This window comes from Geotrypetes seraphini, chromosome 6 (genome assembly GCF_902459505.1).
Source record: "Geotrypetes seraphini chromosome 6, aGeoSer1.1, whole genome shotgun sequence".
Lineage (NCBI taxonomy): Eukaryota > Metazoa > Chordata > Amphibia > Gymnophiona > Dermophiidae > Geotrypetes > Geotrypetes seraphini.
In genome coordinates this window covers 42,532,618-42,549,155 of record NC_047089.1, presented here as the reverse complement: position 1 = coordinate 42,549,155, position 16,538 = coordinate 42,532,618, and the positions used below count along the sequence as shown (strand labels likewise).

At 41.6% G+C, this 16,538-nt stretch overlaps 1 protein-coding gene across 1 annotated transcript in view; it reads left to right on the top strand.

Annotated features, from left to right (window-relative positions):
* Positions 1-16,538, top strand: part of XPO4 (exportin 4) — a 237,878-nt gene that overhangs the window by 45,625 nt on the left and 175,715 nt on the right. Inside the window, exon 5 of the mRNA XM_033949810.1 lies at positions 9,935-10,051. Within this exon, the coding sequence (XP_033805701.1) occupies positions 9,935-10,051 (117 nt within the window). The remainder of the gene's footprint in view (positions 1-9,934; positions 10,052-16,538) is intronic.

Below are 16,538 nucleotides of genomic sequence, written 5' to 3'. Positions count from 1 at the left end.
CCTCTAAAACCGAACTCTTATGGATTAGAAAAAAAAGCACCAAATACACACGTCCTACACTAGCATGGGACTCCACTCTACTAACGGCAACAGATCAGGTTCGCAGCCTAGGAATAACCCTAGACGGACACCTATCCCTATCTGCCCACATATCCCAAGTAATCTCCACCTCCTTCTACTACCTTCGCCAACTGAAAAGGATCAAACTCCTACATCTCCACACCTGACCTCGCCCAACTCCTCTACGCATATGTCCTCTCCAGAATGGATTACTGTAACTCCCTATTTAATGGACTAACCAAAAATAATCTCAAACGCCTCCAACGGGTCCAAAATGCAGCTATCCGCCTCCTACACAACCTCAACTACCATGATCCCATCTCCCCAGCACTCCGTGCTGAACACTGGCTCCCAATTAGCCAACGCTGTGCTTTCAAGGCCCTGGCAATAGCCCACAAGAGAATTTACTCCACCACCCCCTCCTACATAAAATCCAAGCTTCCCATCTACACCCCTACTCGCACCCTCCGCTCAAAATCGGAGATACGCCTATGCACCCCCCGGAAGGTCCCTCCTCTCAGAAACTGCCCGCAAACGATCCTACAGCCACTTCATTCCACATCTCTGGAACCAACTCCCCTTTCAACTCAGACAACAGAACTCATTATTAACATTCCGTAAAATGGTAAAGACCCTCCTCTTCAACTAAAGATCACACTCAGTCTACTCCCCCCCTTAAGCCCACCTCTCTCCTCTCTCCCCTGTCTATCTTCTCCCTAAATTTCAGTATAGTCTATACTCTGACAAATTGTATCTAAACTCAAATAACTTGTACTTAAACTAAACTACTTATTCTTAAACTCTGCTCTTAATTTGCTGTATACTCCCTGTATTTAAATTATGTATGTAAATCTCGTATGTCCAAACACTTAAACCTATTGTACTTCTTATATGTCTAATTACTCTCCATTGTGTATGTTCACTTGTAGACCGTTCTGAGCTACTGGGAGGACGGGATAAAAATCTAAATAAATAAATAAATAACAACCTCCTCGCTCGACTTGCTGACGTCCGATACAGCACTACTCTGGTTCGCGTCCTTCCTAAGCGATGGATCCCAATGCGTGCTACTCAGTACTACCCTATCAAAGCTAATCAAGTATGGGGTACCACAAGGAGCACTACTATCCCTTATGCTGTTTAATCTCTATATTATGTCTGTCCAAGATACAGTCCACAAACACCAAATCAAGATTCACTCATGTGCCGATGACATCCACTTTACCTACCGCTAGGAGACAACCGTGACTCCCAGATTGCAAAACTACAAAACTGTCTCTCAGAAATCAAAATCTGGATGTCCACAAACAAGCTCCAACTAAACGCCACAAAAACTGAACTCCTTTGGATCCATAAAGAACATTGCGCCTTCAACTACCTCTCTAGGAATCATCTACCAAACCGCCAAAAAACAAGTCCGCAGCCTAGGGGTACTTCTCGACTCTAACTTATCACTTACCATATCTTGCAAGTGATCTCGTCTTCATTATACGATCTATGACAACTACGGAAAATAAGAAACTATTTCTCTTAACCGGACTTTTCACAACTTCTCTGCCTTCGTCCTCTTCCGCATGTACTACTTGCAACACATTAATCAATGGACTGACGGCAAAAAATATTAAGAATCTCCAACGTGTACAAAACATAGCAATCAGACTACTCAAGAACCTTCACACCCATGATTCAATATCCCAAGTGCTAGCGTCTCTCACTACTGTATTTACATAATTCAAACCATGGCAAATGTGTGATCTTTTCATGATGCTTGTTTTCTCTGGTATTTAATTTGCATATTGTTGTAACTTAATGAACAATGTTCAAATGACATCACAATATAATTTGATTGCCCTCAAATTTGATCTAACTAGATAACAGGAAAGGAAATAAAAGGATTAAGTATCAGGGACATTAAGGTCAAATGAAAAGCACAGATCGGGGGTCACTGGACACAATACACTTCTCCCTCCGTATGTGCTGTGATAGGGGATTAACAGACCCGCAAATACAGCAAAACCACAAATAACTTTTTCATTTGTTATTTGCGATTTTCTATTAAAAATCATCGTGAATATGGTGAAACCGCGAATAACATGATGGGAGACCTGGCCTGTTCTTGAAGGAGAGGCAAAACACAATGAAGAAAGTGCTGGGAATCAGCGATTTCTCTATGCAAGCTGATGTAATTTGGGGGGCAAGCTGATGTAATTTGGGGGGAGGAGCCAGCAAGCTAAAAACTGCAAATAATCAAAACCGTGATTGCTGAAACCACGAATATGGAGGGAGGAAGTGTACACTCTATAGCACAGTGGTTCTTAAATCTGACCTAGATGACTCCAGCCAGTCGGGTTTTCAAGATATTCCTAATGAATATGCATAACTCAGATTCTTAAAACCAGCTATTAAATATTTAATACAAACAAATATTATCTGAATCAATTAAATTTTAATCTTATCTCCCACAATTCATTTCATTATAGTACTTTTACAACTTACCAATACTTAATTTATCAATAAATTATCAGAATAATTTTGTCAGTGAACCTAATCCCCATCACTCACATTCACACTCGCTTCCCAACTTTCACATACATACTACAGTCAATGTGATTACTTTTATCCAAAATTGGATCTTGGTTAGTTCATGGGTTCATTAGCCCATGATCATCTAGTCAGAGAGGCTTCAAACTGAGAGTTGCACTACAGTCTAGAGCACATGAAAATCACAGTTTCTTAAACACAATCAGCAGGCTTCTCTGTCCTCATGATAGTCCTGTTTTTCAATTCATAAAGTATTCAGCTCAACACAAGACTGTGTTTTGCCACCTGGCGTCTTCAGGAACTGTGTTTGCAAGGCTCACCAACATCACAACTTCACCTACAATACAAAATAATTCACATACATTCCCTTTCATTCATGCTAAAACCTCACCAAAATCTTAAAAACACCTTTCACCTACCAGCAAACTAAGTATGACTCGAGCAGGGACCCAGGGTTAGGCATAAGCCGGGATCAGCTGACAAGCAGGAAACACACCGTCTACCAGGAAATCAAACTGCATGTCCTCACTTCCTCTCCATAAACCTTATATCCCTGTTCAAACAGCTCCCATTCCAGTTATAACAACTTCCAGTCCACTTCTTTGTTGAATACAACCATATTCAGCCCTCATTCCTGTTACAATAGATGCCATTCCACTTCTTTGTTGAGTCCATAAGGCTCAACCGTATTCCACTCATAAATTAATCTCTGTTCCCTTCTAAGCAGTACCTCAGAAATATTACCACCACTTGGTAAAGACACTTGAATCAAAACCACAAACCGCATATCCTCTACCTCAGGGGTGTCCAACCTGTGGCCCCGTGAAGTATTTTGTGCGGCCCCGATCGTGGGTGAAGCAGTGTTTTCCTCTGCTGACCCCAGGTGTTTACCGTCTTGCCGGCTCCCTCCTCTGTCTTGCTGCAGCGTTTGCACATTTGTGTGGCCCCAGAAACATTTTTTATAGGCCAATGCGGCCCAGGGAAGCCAAAAGGTTGGACACCCCTGCTCTACCTTATGAGCATTTGTTTTGCCAGTGCGAAAAAAGCGGGGTATCCTCCTTACCTAATCTGAGAGTACTAAGATGTTGAGCCACCCTAAATTTGATCTTTCGTCACGTTTGCTCCGAAACCATTTATCACACGGGCAAACTATACCATACACAACCTGCTTAGTGTCACAGTCCGTGTGTGAAAAATTCACAATCACTTGCAGGGACCACAACCCTGTCAGTTACCAAGTCAAACTAGCAATATACACACCCTACACATTTAAAATGAATGAAAGGGAATGTATGTGAATTATTTTGTATTGTAGGTGAAGTTGTGATGTTGGTGAGCCTTGCAAACACAGCTCCTGAAGACGCCAGGTGGCAAAACACAGTTTTGCGTTGAGCTGAATTTTTTAATTTAATCTAATTCTTATATACTGCTAATAACCGTGAGGTTTCTAAGCGGTTTACAAAAATGATGCATTAAAAAGATACAATAGATAAAAATAAATAAGATAGGTACTTGGAAATTTCCTTAACTGTCCCAAAGGCTCACAATCTAACTAAAGTACCTGAAGAAACAATTAATGAAAAGTAAAGATAAAAATATAAAGAGAGAGGTAGAGATAGAGATAAATATGAATATTCCAACAAGTAATGTATAAATAACTATTTTACATCTTACAATTGAAAATATTCTAACATCAGCGAAATATCATGATACAATTATGAAGAAGGAATTTTTAGCAGACAGGGAATGTGGATACCTAGTGTGAGGAAGAAATTCAGGATAAGGTGTTGAAGTTATGTTCGCGGGAGAGTGTCTGGCTAGGACAAGAATTTCTTAAACAAAGTGGTCTTTAGTTCTTTCCGGAAGATGCTGTAGGTCAACCTAGCGGTATCGATGAGATAGCCTAGCCATGATTGCTGTCTACCAGCTTGAAACTTGAAAGTTCTGTCTAGGAAGGTTCGATATCTGCAGCCAACGATTTATGAATTGAAGAACAGGATCATCATGAGGACAGAGAGGTCTGCTGATTGTGTTTAAGAAACTGTGATTTTCATGTGCTAGACCAGCAGTCTCAAACTTGTGGCCCACGGGCCACATGTGGCCCTCTGGGTACTATTTTGCAGCCTGCGGTCTGTACGTAATCTCAGAAGGCACACTGGGTGGGAAGAGAGGCTCCAGCGCCACTGCGAGCAACGCCATTAATCAAAGCACTGTTTGGCTGAAGCCTGGGATATTTTACCCAATGGACGCCAAGTTTAGAGTGATCGATGCCACCGTTGTCAAATGAGAGGCATTGCAATTAGAAAAAAAAAAGGTGTTTTATTTGTGTTTTTACAACTAATTGACCAATGAGTTCTCACGCTACTCTTGATGGACAAATTGTTTGTCCAACCGGCTATCAATGCTGTGCTGTTTTTGCCCCTTGCACGGGAAAAGTTTGCCGTTGCCATAGAAATGCCGACGGGGTTCGGTAGCAGATTGGTTTGCTTTTACGGCGGCATAGTTGCCCTTCTCTGAGGCATGTTAACATACTTGTAGGCCACAAATTATTTTGCGTTTCAATAACTCTTTATCGTCATCAGGATGGCGAAGCTGACGGCTGAATTCATATTGGCAGGTGAGTGGGAGTTGGCGGAGGGGATCTCTTGAGGCCTTCCAGAATGATGTGTTTGTTTCGATACTTTTTCTTTGAATGCTTGCAGCGCTTTTGTTAGGTCTTTTCTGGTATTTTATTTATTTATTTGAATTTAGCTTATACCTTTCGGTAATGGTGGTTCAAACCTGAGTTACTTTCAGGTACACAAAGCATTTCACTGACGTCTGAGAGCTCACAATCTAATTTTGTACCTGGGGTTAATGAAGAATTAAGTGATTTGCACAAGATCACAAGGAGCGGCTCTGGATGTCAAAGCCTAGTGCTTTAACCATTAAGTCTCAAATTGTTTTTTCCTTTAGTTTCTGTTGGTAATCAAATGAAGATGCTACATATAATATAGGGCCCACTGAACATGTGGGGATCAAAAGGCCAGTCTTGAGTGCAAGGGTCTGCTAATAATACTAGGGTCTTTTGGAAGACTCTTTTCTAGTTTGCTTTTTTGTCCAGGGAAACCGGACATCTGGAAACCCGTGCACCCACCATCACTGCGCACCTATCTGGCGTCCCCTGCTCCACCCCCCCAGCCCCTTTGAGATCCAGTGCTTGCTCACCATTCTCACAGTGCTGCTGCTTTAACTCTTCGGCCACAGGCAGTGTGAATGAAGCAAACACGCCGCCTTCAGCGACCTGGAAGCTTTCCCTCTGCTACTGCCTCCTAACCCCCGCATAGGCAGGAAGCACTGACAAAGAGAAAGGCAGCATGTTTACTTCACTCACGCTACCCATGGCCAAAGAGCCAGAGCAGCATTGGATTCCACGGGGGGGGGGGGGAGGGAAGGGAATAGCATGCGGAGGGTAAGAGATGCTGGACCGTGGGGATGAGGAGGAAAGGGAAGGAAAGATGCCAGACCTCCAGGGGATAGATAGAGATGCCAGACCATGGGAGAGAGAGGAATTGAATGAGAGAGATGTCAGATCATGTAAATAGGGAGGGAAGGAGAGAGACAGAGAGAGAGGAAGGGAAGGGAAGACATGGAAAAGTAGATTTTGAGAAGAAAGCAGAAAAATTGAATGCTAAGTTAATGCCAAAGATGGATGCAAGGCAGAAAGTGAAGAAGGAGAGAAAAACAGTCAGTGGATAAGAAGGCCCAGGAATCGTAGTTAAAAGCACAGGAAAATAAAGTCACCAGACAACAAAGGTAGGGAAAATGATTTTATTTTCAATATGGTGATTGAAACGTGTCAGTTTTGAGAAAGGAAAGATTTTAAACTTTAACGATGAGGGCTGCAGAAAAAGGAAAGATTTATAAATTATAGAGTTTTACCTCATGCAAAATTGTCATTCTTTAATAAGACATTAACTATTTTTTTTCTGCAGCCCTCCAAGTACCTACAAATCCAAAATGTGGCCCTGCAAAGGGTTTGAGTTTGAGACCACTGTGTTAGACTGTTGTGCAACTCTGTTTGAAGCCTCTCTGACTAGATGACCATGGGCTAATGAACCCATGAACTAACCAAGATCCAGTTTTGGATAAAAGTAATCACAATGACTGTAGTATGTGTGTGAAAGTTGGGAAGTGAGTGTGAGTGATGGGGATTAGGTTCACTGACTAAATTATTCTGATATTTATTGATAAATTAAGTATTGGTAAGTTGTAAAAGTACTGTAATGAAATGAACTGTGGGAGATAAAGATTAAAATTGAATTGATTCAAATAATACTTGTTTGTATTAAATATTTAATAGCTGGTTTTAAGAATTTGAGTTATCCAATAGGTAGCTATTTAATTAACTGAAAAAAAACCCCAAGCTTAGGCTTTAGGTTAATGAATATGCATGAGACAGAGTTGCATGTCTGTCATCTCTGTTATATGCAAATGTGCCTCATGCATATTCATTAGGGATATCTTGAAAACCTGACTGGCTGGGAATCCCCTAGGACAGGTTTAAGAACCACTGCTATAGCAGATTCTGTGTTACAAAGTCAAGCACTGCAAAGTGTACAAAAAGGAAATGAATCTCACTCATTTAAGATGACACTTTAAAAATCTTGCTAAACAAGCCATCTGTGATTTGGAAATATTTGTTTTCATTTACTTCATAACACAGTTTTCAAGTCTTCAAAATGTTATTCCTGAAGGGCTAAAAACCACATTTGATCTTTGCTTCAAGAGACTGGCTTCCTCTCAAAGGCAGTGTCCAACATTGCTATAACTTCAGAATTACCAACTTTAATCCTAGACTAATTGGAGCCAAGTTACCATGGATGGTCAGAGGGCTATAAATTTTTACAGGGTCACACATGCAGGCAATTGTCCAGGGGTTAAATGGAAATATGTATACTACCTCGGAAAGATTAAAGTTGAGATGATACTATTTATGCGAGCTAATTTAACAGCTGAATGCCATGCCACCCACCCACCAACTGCAACATCTTTGTTCAGAAATGCTTCTAATGTCAGTACCTTGACCCTGCAGACACAAGTTGTCTTAGCACAGACTGAACTAAATCTCTGCTTGCAGCAAACACCTAATCTGACCAGGCTTAAGTTTTAACGCATGTTTCCAGCAAGCATTAGCTACATGAAAGCTTTCATTGATGCAGAACCTCAGTGCCATGTCTTCAGTTCAGCAATAAATCTTTACTGGTTCAGATGTACCCGCCAATACTCCCCCTTTATAAAACAGTACTTGAGCCCTGGAACTTGAAACTGTTGTATGCAATTACAAAACTATTAGAGCTACATTTTTTTAAATCATAAAAATTTTAAAGCCTTCAATGAAAACAAAATATGGTTCCAGTTTAGGTTTTATTTATGGTGATGTCATCTCTGCAAAAAAATAAAATAAAAAAATTATGCTTTGATTAATTCTAGAGTCCAATGAGGCTCAAATTTGGATTTCTCAAATAAGCCCTTCATTGAGACCCATAACCAACAAGCAAAAGTGCACAGAGTATAAAGTTGCACTGTATGACTCAGGATAAGAATCAGAGATCAATTAATTTCACTCCTTTTGGAATTTCTGCACAATATTTTTGCTTCTACCACCTCTTGAGAATGTATTCCCTGCATCCCCACCCTGTCCATAAAAAATAATTAATGATTTTATTTTTTAAAATATAATTTTCCCAATCAATAATTTTTCTTGAAAAAGTTAAATACACAGCCAAACCAGAATATTCAATTACAAAATAGCAACCCAAAATACAGAACAGAAGAAACCCAAACCCACCCCCTATCCCCATCAGTGAAAACATTTAAAAGCTGAGTTCTGCACCCTCTCAGTGCCCACTGTTTCTTCAGCCAGCATCCTATTCAGGTTACCCCCCCTCAAAAACAATTAACTCATTCAAATGGGTCCATTTGTTTTATGATGGATCAAAATACCTAACGCTTATCCTTGAGTTTCTCCAAGTCTCAAATCACTTTTACTCCTAATATCCAGTCCAATAAATGTTGGGCCCTTGCAATATTTCCGTTTTAGAGCAATTACACGTGTAGCTTCCACCAATACGTTTAACTCTAACCTGCCACTTGAGACCTTTTGTACTATGAAGACCCAATAAACATGCTGCAAGTAGAAATCAAGTACCCAAGCAACGTCCCAAATTGCCAAAATGTGCAAATCTTTCGACAGCGGCCACCTTTGTGACACACGCCTGCCATACTAGGTTACGTTAGATTCCAGAAACATGATGATGTAGGCTCCTAGTTTGTGCTGGTGGTGATGGATTGTATGGCAGATGCTTCTGCTTATTTGATTTCCACCTGCAGAATGCTGTGGATCAGACAATGGGCAAAATATTCATCTTCTAAAGTCACGTTGAGCAGGCTTCCATTTAAGGGCCAGATGCTCTTTGGTAAGGGGCTGGCCGCTATTATGGCCACTGTGGTAGATCACCCTAGAGCAGGGATCTCAAAGTCCCTCCTTGAGGGCCGCAATCCAGTCGGGTTTTCAGGATTTCCTCAATGAATATGCATGAGATCTATGTGCATGCACTGCTTTCAATGCATATTCATTGGGGAAATCCTGAAAACCCGACTGGATTGCGGCCCTCGAGGGATTTGAGCTCCCTGCCCTAGAGGGTCTGGTTGGGGTAATTATTTTTGTTCCCTTGAAGCTTGTGCGTATTAGGGATTGATTTTACCTTTAGTGATTTGGCACTGATTCCCAAACCAGGTCCTAGAGGCACCCCATCCAATCAGGTTTTTAGGTTATCCACAATAAATATCCATGAGAGATTTGCATGCACTGCCTCTACTGCATGCATATACCTGTGATATTCTTTGTGGCTTAGGTGCCTCCAGAACCAAGTTTGGGAATCACTGGACTAGTGTATTTTTATTTATTTATTTTAAGTGACTTGCCCAGTGTCACAAGGAGCAGCGTGGGTTTGATCCCACAACCTCAGGGTGCTGAGGCTGTAGCTTTAACCATTACGCCAAAAAAGCTTGGTTTGTGCTCATTTAATTTTCACAATTTTTGGAGACATTTTCATGCTCTTTTCATCCATTCCTTCTTTGAACGTTTATTGTAGCTTTCTAGAACTTATATGTATATTGATTTATATATATCTACAAGTATTCTGCAAGTGCTTAAAATTTTAGACACCCAAACAAATGTGCGTTCACATATGCACATCCTTGTTAGTTATGGCAATGTCCCCCTTCTCTTTTCTGCAAGAAAAGCAGGTACTTTCTATAATTAACCATATTGTTTGTTTTCTCTCTTTAGCAAACTTTGGCCTGTTCCATTTTAACAGCACTATTGAGTGAATTCTCAAGCTCCAGTAAAACTAGCAACATTGGACTTAGCATGGAATTTCATGGCAACTGTAAACGAATATTTCAGGTAAACTCAAATACTGATTATTTCTGATGCCTTAGTCCGTAAATCACTTTGAGCACCTGCAATGAAAGGATATACAACATAAATATGGTTACTGTATATCTTAATTTGTGTTATGGATAAGTCTATATGTATGATGTAAATCGGTGTTTCTCAACTGCTTCAAGCCAAGTACCCCCTAAGCCTAACAAATACCAACCGAGTACCCCCGCCCATGGTTCACCCCCACCCCCATAATAATATTAATTGTAAAGTAATTTCTTCCATCCATTTTTCATATACACACAATATAATCTTATTAATACATACTGACAATCACAACATTAAAAAAACACACAACACACTGTACGCAGAGAAATTGTTAATTATCATTTATATTCTTTTTTTTTTTTTCCCAAAGAAGTCAAGGCAGATGACTTTAAAATATGCAATGTCACCTCAGTAACAACTATGCAAAAATAGACAAATATACCCCTTCCCCTTTTACTAAACCTTGATAACGGTTTTTAGCACAGGGAGCTGTGCAGAATACCCTGCGCTGCTCCCAAAGCTCATAGGTTCCCTGCGCTAAAAACCGCTATTGCGGTTTAGTAAAAGAGGGCCATAGTGCAAAATACGGATAGCAGATATAAATTCTCAAAACGGACACATTTTGATCACTATTTTGATCACTAAATTGAAAATAAAATAATATTTCCCACCTTTGTTGTCTGGTGATTTCATGAATCTCTGGTTGCATTTCCTTCTGCTTGTGCATCCAATATTCCTTTCTTTCTGCCTCCTACATGCTTCCTCTCCGGACCCCATTCCCTTCCTCAACCAACATCTCTCTGTCCCTCCATGAGTCCAACTTTTCTTCCTCTCTCTTCCACCCCTATTGGCAATATGTCTCCCTCCCTCTCTCTCACTGTCCATCTTTCCTGAGAGATCCAGGCATCTCTCCCACTCCCTCTACTGCCACATACAACATTTCTCCCTCTCTCATCCCCCAGATCATGTACAGCAATTTTCACCACTGCCCACCAGCCCCATGCCCATTTCTCCTTCTATCACCCCTCTCCAGCACAATGCCACATCTCTCCCTCCATCACTAGGACAGAGTACGGTATTGGGTTTCAAGAAGGGATTAGACAATTTCCTGAACGAAAAGGGGATAGAAGGGTATAGATAGAGGACTACTATACAGGTCCTGGACCTGATGGGCCGCTGCGTGAGTGGACTGCTGGGCATGATGGACCTCTGGTCTGACCCAGCAGAGGCACTGTTTATGTTCTTATGTTCAACATTCCTCCCCCTTGCATCCCCTTCAATCTGTCCCCCTGTTCCCTCTCCACCACCATATCCAACATTTCTCCCTCTCATCCTTCTATTACCCATACATCTCTACCTTAGCACTCCTCTTTTTCTCTATGCCCAATTTTCCTTTCTTCCTTTCCTCATGTGCACCATCTCTCACTCACACACTCATTCCCTTCAATTCTCCCTTTCTATTCCCTCCCTTCTGTGTCCTTATTCATGCCTCTTCCCTTCCTTCTGTGTCGAGTTCGTTCCCCCTCCCTGCCTTCCAGCTTTGTCTCAAAATTAAGTTGCATGCCTGGGATCCCTGCCTGCCTTGCCCGCACCCCTCTCCCCCGAAGCCGAGTTGTCCACAGAAGCTGCAGGCGCCGGCGGGGATCCCTGCCTCCCTCCCTGCTGCACCACCTCCCATCCCCAAAGCTGACCTTGTTACTTTATTGGAGCCGGACTCGCTCCATCCTCCCCCAACAGCATACGGGGAGGCTCCATCCTCCCCCAACTCCATACAGGGATGGCACTTGCAGCAATTCACACACAAGCCTTCCCCCTAACGTCAATTCTGATATCGGAAAGAAGGTTCCTGGTCAGCTACGCAGCGTTGAGTCGCTGCCTGCATCCCTGCACATAGTGCTGCTGCGTACCTCCAACAAACAGCCCGCGTACTCATACCGCATGTTGAAAAACACTGATCTAAACTGTATAAAGATACTTTACTTTGAACTTTATTAAAACATTCAATGAAACATTGTATTGAACAGAAATGATTCTCATTTGCTATAGGTACAATGCCTTGTAAAGATTTCACACCTTTGTACTCTTTATATTCTGCTAAAATTACTATTCAGAATAAGTTTTTTTTTACTGATTTATATAATGTGAAATAAGAATTTTAGAAATATTGAAAAAGAAAAGAATATGAAGTTACTCTCTCTTAGTAGTTTCTGGAAGTTCCTTTTGCAGCAATAACTATTAGTTGTTCAGGATAAGTGTCTGCCAGGGATGTACACAAGCACTTTACTCTTAAATTTTTCCCTGGTTTTCAGTTGGGTTATTTTGGTTCATTTTAGACTTTGTTTTCATGAAATCAACATGCATTACAACATTTTTTAATGTGACACCTCCCCCCCCTTTACAAAACCATGCAAACACTGGCTGGCATGTTGAATACTCTGCGCTGCTCCGACTTTCAAAGAGTTCTATGAGGATCAGAGCAAGGTTAATTTTTAAGTTAACATGCATTAAATTGGTATCCCCTGCACTAACTTTAGAATGAGTTAAACAAAATGCATGTGAACTAATGCACAAATATCTACCAACTTTGCCCAGCAGATGGTGCAGTTTTTGCCCATTTTTCTTGACAGGTACATTGAGATATTTCAGGTTGTATGTGGTACACAATCTTCCAGTTTTGCCACAGAATTTCTGTTGCATTCAGGCTTGGATTCTGGGGTTTAACAGGGAGGCTTGAGGATATTTGCTGAGATGCTTTTGCTTTGTATTTAGGATCTTTCTAAAAGGTAGAAATTCTTCCCAGCCCTAGGTTAGTGGCAGTCAAGAATCTTATTCTTGCAAAACTTAGGGGATGATTCAGAAAGGCTCATGATACAGTCATGTACAAATGTCTGAGCACATGGCTTCCACAGAGAGTATAATACCACAGGCTGTAGTAAATTAATTGGTGGTACCTGAGGGGAGTTTACTGAACACGTGTGCACATGTCCAAACCGAAATTGTCTGCACACATTGATGCTTGTTTTTCTGTGCCTAAGTATATGCCTTGCAAAAATTGTTTGCATTTGAAATTTTTGAGAGGCTCATATTTAGATGCAGAAAAATAGGCACCAATGTATGCTTTCATTTTCAGTTTTGTTCAGACATGAGCACGTATTTAGAGGCAGATGCTAACAAAAGTTGCAAAACAAGACAAAATAAGGGCTTAACATAGAAACATGATGGCAGATAAAGGGCAAATTGCCCATCTAGTCTGCCCATCCGCAGTAACCATTATCTCTTTCTCTCTCTGAGAGATCCCACGTGCCTATCCCATGCCATTGTGAGTTCAGACACAGTCTCCATCTCTACCACCTCTTCCTGGAGATGCATCTACCACCCTTTCTGTAAAAAAGTATTTCCTTTGATTACTCCGAAACCTATCACCTCTTAACTTCATTCTATGCCCTGTCATTGCAGAGTTTTCCTTTCAAATGAAAGAAGCTCGACTCATGTGCATTTACATTACGTAGGTATTTAAACGTGCCTATCATATATCCCCTCTCCCGCCTTTCCTCCAAAGTATACAGGTTGAGATCTTTGTCTATCCCCATACGCCTTATGATGAAGACCACATACAATTTTAGTAGCCTTCCTCTGGACCAACTCCATCCTTTTTATATCTTAATGCTTAAATGTGAAGATGGCCAAAAAATCATCTCTGCAAAACCTATGCAGCTCAGACCTGGTGAAAAAATTATTGCTTTTATGCACACGTCAGAAGTGGTGGCATACTTTTCACTCTGCATAGAATACCTTGATTAGCACATTAGATACCTGCACACAATTTCTCTCTGCATTGCTAGGCATATACAACCTGCAGTAACCTCGCAGATAAGCGCATGGTTGCTTTCTGCATTGGCCCCTTAGTTGCACACCACAAAAATTACATGGAGTTGAGTGAAACTCACTGAGTGAAAAAAATAACAAAAACAAGTTCTGTTCAATTACTTTTGTTATTTCATATCCAGGCATGTGAATGGAGAACCATATAATTTCATTGTCACAAAATCCAACTGTTTCCTCCTTATATACTGCAAACTGTAACTCCTTTTCTTATCTTCCAAGAAAGGAGACAAGGTGGCAGACTTAGGGCACAAGAAGTTCCCCTTTGGAGATCCTCAGGTGATCCAGGGCAGGGATTTGACTCTGATTTTGTAAGTTTGATGTTTGAAGCTTATGTGAAGTATAAAGCATCAGCTCAGCCTGGAGTATCGCCGGTGGTGGTGCATGGGGGTTTACCTTAGCAGAGCACAGTTCCCCAGTAGAAAGCTTTGAAGTAGAAACCAGAGGTCCATTTGGAAAAGGACTGGGATGAATGTGGGCCAGGGTTAATGCCTTTACTCCCTCGAAAGTGAATCCTCAAGTTTAGAGGATTCCTGGTCTCAGGTGGGTGATAACATACAAGTCTGTGGTAGCCCTAGACCAAGGAGAGCACCTGATAGTGTGCAGACTTTTTAAACTGGTGCGTTTGATGGTTTTGCTTTTGACCAGTTCTAAGATCCAGTCCACATTTTTTCCTTCGCATCCTGAGATCACCATGATGCTGATGGAGTACTGGGAGGTGCCAGAGGGTCCTCTGAGGGTTGCCAATGCTATGACAAAATTGTACCTGATGGCTCCTGATTTCCAGCAGCTTTTTTTGATTCGTTATTAACACAGGTACATAAGAACATAAGAATTGCTGCTGCTGGGTCAGACCAATGGTCCATCCTGCCCAGCAGTCTGTTCATGCGGCAGCCCCAAGGTCAAGACCAGTGCTCCAAATGAGTCCAGTCTCACCAGTTTAGCATGAACTTGTCCAACTTTGTCTTGAAACCCTGGAGGTGTTTTCCCCTATAACAGACTCCGGAAGAGTATTCCAGTTTTCTACCATTCTCTGGGTGAAGAAGAATTTACGTTTGTACGGAATCTATCCCCTCTCAACTTTAGAGAGTGTCCTCTCGTTCTTCCTACCTTGGAGAGGGTGAACAATCTGTCTTTCTCTACTAAGTCTATTCCCTTCAGTATATTGAATGTTTCGATCATGTCCCCTCGCAGTCTCCTCTTTGCAAGGGAGAAGAGGCCCAGTTTCTCTAATCTCTCGCTGTACGGCAACTCCTCCAGCCCCTTAACCATTTTAGTCGCCCTTCTCTGGACCCTTTTGAGTAGTACTGCATCCTTCTTCATGTACGGCGACCAGTGCTGGACGCAGTACTCCAGGTGAGGGTGCACCATAGCCCGTACAACGGCATGATAACCTTCTCGGATCTGTTCATGATCCTCTTCTTGATCATTCCTAGCATTCTGTTCACCTTTTTCACCGATTTAGCACATTGTGCAGATGGCTTCATGGACTTGTCGGTCAGAACTCCCAAGTCCCTTTCCAGGGAGGTCTCTCCAAGTACCGCCCCTGTCATCCTGTATTCGTGCATGAGATTTTTGTTCCCGACATGCATCATTTTGCACTTATCTACATTGAACCTTATTTGCCATGTCGATGCCCATTTCTCGAGCTTGATTATGTCCTGTTGCAGATCTTCGCAATCCCCCTGTGTCTTCACTACTCTGTATAACTTCGTATCGTCCACAAATTTAATCACCTTGCTAGTCATACCAATGTCCCTAGTGAGGGAGGAGTGTTATTAAAGAATGCACAGGATTTCAGGGTGGACTTGGTTCTCAAAAGACATTTTGAGGCTTTAGCTCTGAGTTTGAAAGTCAGACAGTGGCACAAGTTATACAGCTTCTGCAGGACCTGAGATGGATTATCAATTTCCGAAAGAGTAATCTGGACCCAGTCCAATCCCTGGAGTATATGGGAATTCTGTTTACATGGAAGAAGACCATGTTTTCCTTCCGGAAGCACACAAACTGAAGCTAAGATGCTAGATTTTGAAAATCCTGGCAATGCCAATTCTTATGGCTTTAGCCCAAATACCAGTAAATAAAATATGCTACCAACCCTCTCTAATAGAATGCATAAACAAAAAGGACTAGGTTGGTGTATTTCAATGTAGGAATCTTAACCGAAAACCCTCAGCCCCACCACTCCACCGCTATAATGATTTCTAAAGCGGGAGATTTCTGTGGTGCCTCATCATAGGTAATTCGTTGTTCACTGCTGTGATTATATTCATATAAATGTTTTTTGTTTCTTTTTTTCTTTTTTTACAATGAATGAAATGATATAAAGGTGTATAAGAGTGTATACTTAACTTCTATACACAGCTGGACCTGGGAGTCTGACCCGACATGTTTCGCACATTCCGTGCTGTCTCAAGGGTCTCCCGAGGTCGCCGTAGTCATCCGACTCGCAAGTACAAAGTCTGTGAAAGATCTTTCACAGACTTTGTACTTGCGAGTTGGATGACTAAGAGCCTACACTGGGTGGGAAGGCACTTGTGCATTCGCGGTACAGGCATTTTTGAGACTTCTAAAGAAG